The sequence below is a fragment of the Chenopodium album genome, chromosome 9, assembly GCF_948465745.1.
Source record: "Chenopodium album chromosome 9, dcCheAlbu1.1, whole genome shotgun sequence".
In the NCBI taxonomy this organism is placed as follows: Eukaryota; Viridiplantae; Streptophyta; class Magnoliopsida; order Caryophyllales; family Amaranthaceae; genus Chenopodium; species Chenopodium album.
In genome coordinates, this window is record NC_137842.1 from 3,481,745 (window position 1) to 3,489,103 (window position 7,359).

At 36.4% G+C, this 7,359-nt stretch overlaps 1 protein-coding gene across 2 annotated transcripts; it reads left to right on the top strand.

Moving 5' to 3' along the window:
- The first annotated feature begins 1,918 nt into the window (after positions 1 to 1,918).
- On the top strand, positions 1,919 to 7,150 carry LOC145559404 (putative lipid-A-disaccharide synthase, mitochondrial). 2 transcript variants are annotated; one of them, XM_081620826.1, is made up of 9 exons: positions 1,919 to 2,084; positions 3,023 to 3,268; positions 3,664 to 3,763; positions 3,870 to 3,975; positions 4,065 to 4,288; positions 5,130 to 5,202; positions 5,456 to 5,694; positions 6,120 to 6,346; positions 6,820 to 7,150. In XM_081620826.1, exons 2-9 carry the CDS (start codon positions 3,024 to 3,026, stop codon positions 6,989 to 6,991), a joined length of 1,386 nt encoding a protein of 461 aa, XP_081476952.1. In that variant the 5' UTR covers positions 1,919 to 2,084; position 3,023; the 3' UTR covers positions 6,992 to 7,150. The 2 variants fall into 2 exon arrangements, with proteins under 2 accessions (XP_081476952.1, XP_081476953.1); XM_081620827.1 differs by lacking the exon at positions 1,919 to 2,084 and having other exon boundaries at positions 3,132 to 3,264.
- Positions 7,151 to 7,359: the final 209 nt, after the last annotated feature.

A 7,359-nucleotide genomic window follows, 5' to 3' on the forward strand; every position in this document is an offset into this window, starting at 1 on the left:
GAAAAATACTAAGTAGAGAGAGAAAGTCTAAGAAAGAAAATATCCCTAATAATTCCGTACAAAACGTATTTAAACCTCCCTAAAAACAAGAATTAGAACTAAACTAATCAGCTCCTAAGAAAACACGCGCCCGATCGGGCGAAGGGCCGCCCGATCGGGCCCGCCTTTTTTTACAATGCCCTTTACTGATGTGCCGCGCCCGATCGAGCTTAGCTCACCCGATCGGGCGCGCCTCTTCCTTGAGGGTCTTTATGCGCGCAGCCGCCCGATCGGGCGTATGCTTGCCCGATCGGGCCCGGTCTTCTTCTTCGAGGCTTGAACTTCGATTGGGCTAGATTTCTCGGCCCAATCCGGATTTCCTCTCGGGTCTCGAATACTTGGTCCAAATGCCTCGTGATCCAAATTACCGAGCCCTTAATCACCGGCTCTCATCGATCCTGGGCTCCAAAAGTGGTCGTGTCCTTCTAGCTAGCTTCTGTAGTCGATCCAATAAAGCCCGGGAAAAATGCTCCAAGAGTGCAATTTCCTGTAAAATACAACTAAAACTACGAAAACACTAGAACACACAAATTAGTAATAAAAGTGGCCCGAAAGAGCCAAAAACACTACTAATAACGACCAAGGGACGGGGATAAAACACTATATAAACTAGACATATCAGAAGCCGAGATAGAATCTAGGCCTCCACTCCTCTAGTTATAGCAAAACCCATCCTAGTAAATATATGAATAACATAACATGCCCCAATGTCTTACGTCGTCGAGACTTTTTGAACCCGCTTCAGCAATGTAATAACCTCCTTCTCTAATTCCCCAAGTGAAGAAAAGGAGAAGGGAATGAAACCGTATGTATCTAATCGCCTGACAACGAGCTTCATACCTAACCCGTTTTCGATGAGCCACATCAGCCACAACCCGTCCAAATTTTGAAAGAATTGTTTTTTTTGGATAACAGATAATTAAAAAATTTCAAGAGGGTTGCAAAGATTTTGTATTGTTGTTGTACTTTCTTAATTCCAAACAGTTATATTTTTGAAACAATCAGCATGAACGATTAATTAAGGGATTGAACTTGTCTGGTTTAATCAAGGCAATAACGAGGAGACTAAGTTCTTTACAAGGGACTTAATTCTTTTTGGGTTAAAGATGAGTTAAGTCACCTGAAAATAACCACTAATAACCGGAAATTTAACCCCAATCCCCGTTCCTTTGTAAAATAAATAGAGTCTCCTTTCCACACATTTTGGGAGAATTGAGTCCCCTGTTTTATACTTAACTCTAAAATTTAATGTGGGAAATAATTTTCTCAAGTTGAACCAAACAAGCACCAAATAAAAAATTTCGGTTTTTATTAAACCTCCTAAATCTCCGCACAATCCCAACTTTAGTTTTAATAAAAACAAAGGGAGTACATTATTTCATTTCAATTTTGCTTGATTTGGTTTATGCAACTACAATAACTGAGAATTCCTAAAAAAAAAAAAAAAAAAAAACAACGTTAAGGGCCTGTTCTCATACGATTGTTTTCAGTTCAGTTCAGTTCTAATAAGTTCAGTTCAATTCAGTTCAGCTCCTAATTTCCTTATCTTATAAAAATATTCATTTCAGTTCACTTCATTTTTAATAGGCAAAAGCTAATGAGCGCCCCCGGGGCGTTAGATAAGAGAATTAAAGTGCAAATAGTAGAGTAAAATTAACATTAATTACACCGAACGACGCGTGATTTTGTCATGAATTCCTAACTTAATACCATTTCAACCAATATAATTTATCCTTAACTAACGCCTCGGGGCGCTCGTTAGCAAGATCGTTTTTAATAAGTTCAGTTCAGCTTATTTCACTCAATGTGAACAGTCCCTAAGTGAGTAACAATTAGCAAAACGAAGGTGCAAATAACAAGGTCTAATTCTAATTTTTGATTTCGCGGAACAATTAACGATATCATATCCCGCCTGAAAACACCACCAAAGTTTAAACCCTAACCCCTAAAAACTTCATTAATTTCATACGCTGAACAAATTGGCAAGAGAAAATCGAATAATTAGATGCTTCAATTATCCAATTCAAATCAGTCAGCCATTCAAGGTACAATTTCTTCAGCTTTTTTCTTCAAATTTTCATTCATTTTGCTACTACTTTAATGTGCCAATTGTTTAATTTTTTTAAAAAAACATGTGACCCTAATTTGTGCATTTCTGAACTTCTTTAGGGTTTGCTCTGAATTTTTATTGTATGCAATGATAAAATTGTCAATATTGTTGTAGTTCATAACAATATTGGTTGGAATATGCACAATTTGATGCATGAACGATAGTAATTAGTCAATAAACTGTTGAAATGATGATTAATTATAGTCGATTGCTATTTTGTGTTCTTCTATGCAGGTTAGTATTAGATTAATTTAGGTTATACTCTTGAAAGTTGAATGTATTCAATGCTTTTAAGTGTTGAATCTTACAGTATTTAAATACTCCCTCACTGTTTAATTGTATAGTGGTGAGTTCTGATTCGTGTTTAACGATGGAAATTGGTTTCTCCTGTTCGGCCTTGCAATATTTCCCTTGCTTGAGCTGTATTCTTGTTCTTCTAGTCGGCAAATTATCATGAACATTTGCAAGAATTGTTGTTTAATTAGGGCCTGTTCACGGTTATTGAATTGAGTTGAAGTGAACTGAACTGATTAGAGCTGAACTGAACTGAACTGATTGGAATCGAATTGAACTGAACTGATCTGAGCTGAAATGAATAATTTATGAGAGAGGAAAATTAGGAGCTGAACTAAACTGATTGGAGCTGAACTGAACTAAACTGAACTGAAATTAAGTAAATGTGAACAGGCCCTTAGTTTATGTGTTTTGAGTGTGTCACACTTGGGGGGGGGGGGGGGGGGGAGTGGGGTATGGTTTTTTTTTTTTTTCTTTGTGAATTCTATAGAAATCTATACTCATAATAGGGACAGTGGCTTGTACTTTATTTGGTTTATTTTACTGTTTCTTTTCTTTCTATATTATCATGTTATACAGAATGTCATTGATGTTGGCGAAGGCAAGCCAAGTTTTGAGCAGGGAAGTAGTGCTTAGGAACACTGGCTTGATTAGGAGATTTATGTCTGTTTCAAGTAGGGCTGTTGTTGATTCTGCTGCTAAAGATGGGGAGCTCAGAGTGTTTGTAGTTGCTGGCGAGGTTTCTGGGGATATAATAGGTGCGCGCCTAATGACTTCATTGAAGAGGTTATCACCGTTTCCAGTCAAGTTTTCTGGTGTAGGTGGGTAAGTCTGTTCTTTCAGTTACTGTTATAACACCTTTATTTGCACGATCTATTCTTTACTAGGTGAGGGACTTATTTTTTATTTAAAAATGTTTTTCTTTAAGTCATTTTGCTATGATGAGAAGTGAAGACCTAATTGTTACACTTTCGTATTTGAGTTATATTTTAAAAAAAAGTGTCTTTAAAAATGCTTGTTGGCTCAGTTATGTTTTCAATATCATCCTCGTTCTTGTGTTTGTATGTGTGCATTTTGTAATATTTTTTAATTTCTATGATGAACCATGGTCTATATTCCCATAAAAATGTTGTTAAAATTGCTTTTAGAGTTTTTTCCAGCAGCTGGTCTGCCTTATGTCTTCAATCTCGATTCTAGCTTATACAGTTTCTTTTATCCAGTTCAATGATGTCTCAACATGGATTGCGATCTCTGTTTCCTATGGAAGATCTTGCTGTAATGGGAATTTGGGAATTGTTGCCACATCTTTATAAGATTAGAGTATGTATATAATACTTTTTATGTTGTTGTGTCTGCTCAGCAAATGAAAGCCAACTCACTTTGTGGGTTTTTGATATTGTTCTGAAGTTTTGGTTATCAAATTCAGGTAAGGTTGAAGGAAACAGTGGAAGCTGCTTTCTTGTTTAACCCACATGTTGTTGTAACAGTGGATGCAAAGGGTTTCTCTTTCCGTTTCCTCAAAGAGCTAAGAGGTATTGACCAGTCACTCGGAGTTCAAATTTTCTAATTTATTTCTCCTAATAACCATCGTAATAGAAAAATAGAAAAATGCCTTTTGCAGCTTCCTATATTCTGCAACATGTAGATAGTCCTATCCATTTCCATTATGTTGCACCATCATTCTGGGCTTGGAGAGGTGGTGAAGCAAGACTCAAGGGGCTTTCTCAATTTATAGACCACATTTTATGTATTTTGCCATTTGAGGAAGAAGTTTGCAAGCTAAACGGGTTAGCCGCGACTTTTGTGGGACACCCTGTGCTGGAAGATTGCTCGGAGCTGAATTTAGTACGTCTTTTGACCTCTCAGTATTGTGGATGCGTGTATTTAATGAGCCTATCCTTGTTTCCTCCCTAGTGCTCTATATTGATGTAGAGGATTTACTTAAAATGAGTAAAATCTATTTTAGATTTGAGTAGGCAACTTTTTGGGATCTTGTTGGTTGGTTTGTGTAATTAGTTGCTAGGCTTTAACTTCCAAAGTGGTACTATATATGGTTTGTCTTTTTATCTCTCTCTCTCTCTCTCTCTCTCTCTCTCTCTCTCTCTCTCTCTCTCTGTATGCTTGGCCATTTGTATGCTCCCTTATTTTTCCCTCTTCATTCTCTTTCCTTCTAGGTTTAGAATACGTTATACGTTTTCTATTTGGTATAGACTATAGAGACTACAGCTCTACTTTGTTCAAGTCACAAGGCAAATCCTTCTCACGGATTTTTATTTGGGATTAAATTCATGAAATTGTTCCTTATGATATTCTAAAATGAAGACTATTTCTGCTCTTAATAGAGAGTTTCCATGATTTGCATCAAAACCTTCTGGGCAGAACTATTTTCTTTCCTTGCTGAAGTGTAGGTCCTCCCAACAGTGAAGCCTTGAAGATGATGTTACGCAATAGCCCAACAGTGTTCATTTACTTGATTGAGAACCAATGTTGGTGTCTTGTGCTTATATATGATTCTGTTTCTGTTATTTCACGAACTTAACATCTGGTCTTTTGAGCTTTAAATGATCCATGAAGTTCTTTTCTTTTTCTTAATTTATTTGTTCTAATAAAATGATGTATATTCCTTCTTGCACCAACCTGTTGCAGCTACTGTTCTATTAGTTTTAATATAGTGGTAGAATTTCAGGGGAAAGACACTATTGACTGGAAGGTTCACACAAATAGTCAAGACTTCAGAAGTAAATTTGAAATTCCTTCAGGTATTAATCTTGGTGGTAAAAGTTGTTGCAGTCCTTGCAGATGTTTATTAATTGCCTGATTAATGCATTGTTTGAAAATCTCCTTACTTCTGGGATTTGCCTTTTCCATTTGCATTTCTTTATTTTTTACATCTTTATCACCGGAATAAAAACCTTTGCTATTTGCTGTATTATCTTGTGTGATCTGTTTTACTGGAATGGCTTTGTAATCAATGTTAGTGACTGTTGGCAACATTTGTTTTTGTTTCCAAAGGAGCCAAGGTTATAACACTGCTTCCTGGTAGCAGATTACAAGAGGTACAACGTATGGTTCCAATCTTCTTGAAGACCATGGAGCTTTTGAAGGACTCTTTTCCTGAATTGAGAACAGTCATGCTTGCCGCTTCTAATCAGCACGTGGAAGATTACCTTAGTAGATTGATTGACCATTGGCCTGTGCCTGTCATACTGATTCCTGGGAGTTCAATAGACCAAAAATATGATGCATTCAATGTAAGTATGCTTAACTTTTATTGTTGTGGAAAACTTAGTAGGGTCATTATTTTACTACTGCCTCCGTTGGAAATAATAGTCCTATATACTAATCTGGGGTGTCCAAAGTAACTTTTCTCCTTTTGTAAGATTGTCATGATTAACGATTACCCCTTCTAGGATTGAATGATGGGAAGAGCATCTGTATGGACAACTTCCTGAATTCATTTATATTGAATATTTCAATACATGTTCTCATGCTGTGGATATAGGATATTAGGATGATAGGTATGTTGCATTTGTTCTATCATATTTGGTTCAACAGCTACCATATATTGGCAACAGTAGCCTTAGACCTTAGTCATGTACCTCTCCCCCCCCCCCCCCCCTCCTCTCCACTTCCATAATTCCTCAATGGTTTACAATGTTTATGATTTCATTCACAGGCGAGCACGGCTGCATTATGCACTTCTGGAACTGTTGCTGTGGAGCTGCAACTTGCTAGATTGCCATGCCTTGTTGCTTACAGAGCCCATATCTTAACAGAATGGTTAATCCGGTACAAAGCCAAAGTGCCATACATATCCCTTCCTAACATCCTCTTGGATTCACCTGTCATTCCTGAAGCTCTCTTCGACACATGTACTCCCAAAAATTTGGCATCTACTCTTACGTAAGGTTCTTGAACACTGTCATGTCAGTGATATTTCTATTTTTGTAACTACTATATAATTTTTTTTTTGAGGACTGTAACTACTATGTAATTAATTTGTGGGTGAATTGAATCACCCTTTGCTAATTATAATTTCTAAAGTGATTATTTTGATTTCTGGTAGAAGGATTTAGTTGATCTACTTATTTCATTTGATTTTGATGTTATCAAAACTTTCCTTTGCACTGATTATCTAGGTGTTAGAGAGCCATTTATCATGCATATTTGCAGTTGCAGTTACAGTTTTTTCTACAGAGTATGCAGGGTTCTGAAATTGGAGATTAGAGGTTTATTTTGACTGCTGATTGTCAAGCATGGGCTTATTATCCTTGTGATGTATTCCGTATAGGCTACACTCTCAAAATTGTTACTCTTGAGAAGATTTTACATAGTTTACCAAGCATTTGATAGAGTTGTTTAATCTCTTTTTGCAGAAAACTAATCCAAGACGAGGGCCTAAGAGAACAACAAATCAAGTCTGCTGGAACTGTTATCAGGCTTTTAAGTCCTCCGGCAAACAGTTATCTACAAGATGAATCAGGATATACTTCACAACCTAGTATGATTGCTGCATCTACTTTATTGTATTACAGAAGGTGCCTTTAGCCGTAATATTCATTTCTATGTACTATTAGTTTTAAGCCTCTATAATTTTTCACTTCAAACGTCTTAAGAAATTTTTTCTTTAGGGGTGTTTTGTTTGGTAATTTCGCTTATATCCTTGTGTTTTTTTTTTTCTATAATCGCTGTTCATTGTGATTTTCTAGTCTCTAAACTCAAATATGCAAAATTAATTATTTTTTCCTTTTAGGCTTTCCCTCTTTTGTGCTCCTTGATTTGCCATTATTCATGCTTTTCTCTTCCATTGTTATATTTGCCTTGATAGGAATTTGTGGTTATTCTTAGAAAACTTTATCCTAGAATATTAGTTCATCATCTAAATATCTAATGGTAGAGAAAAATGACGTTTACCA

Coding starts and splice junctions, on each gene's coding strand:
- LOC145559404 (XM_081620826.1), top strand. CDS start 3,024: ATGTCATTGATGTTGGCGAAGGCAAGCCAAGTTTTGAGCAGGGAAGTA. Junction 3,976..4,064: donor TTTCCTCAAAGAGCTAAGAG/GTATTGACCAGT, acceptor TGCCTTTTGCAG/CTTCCTATATTCTGCAACAT. Junction 4,289..5,129: donor ATTGCTCGGAGCTGAATTTA/GTACGTCTTTTG, acceptor GTAGAATTTCAG/GGGAAAGACACTATTGACTG.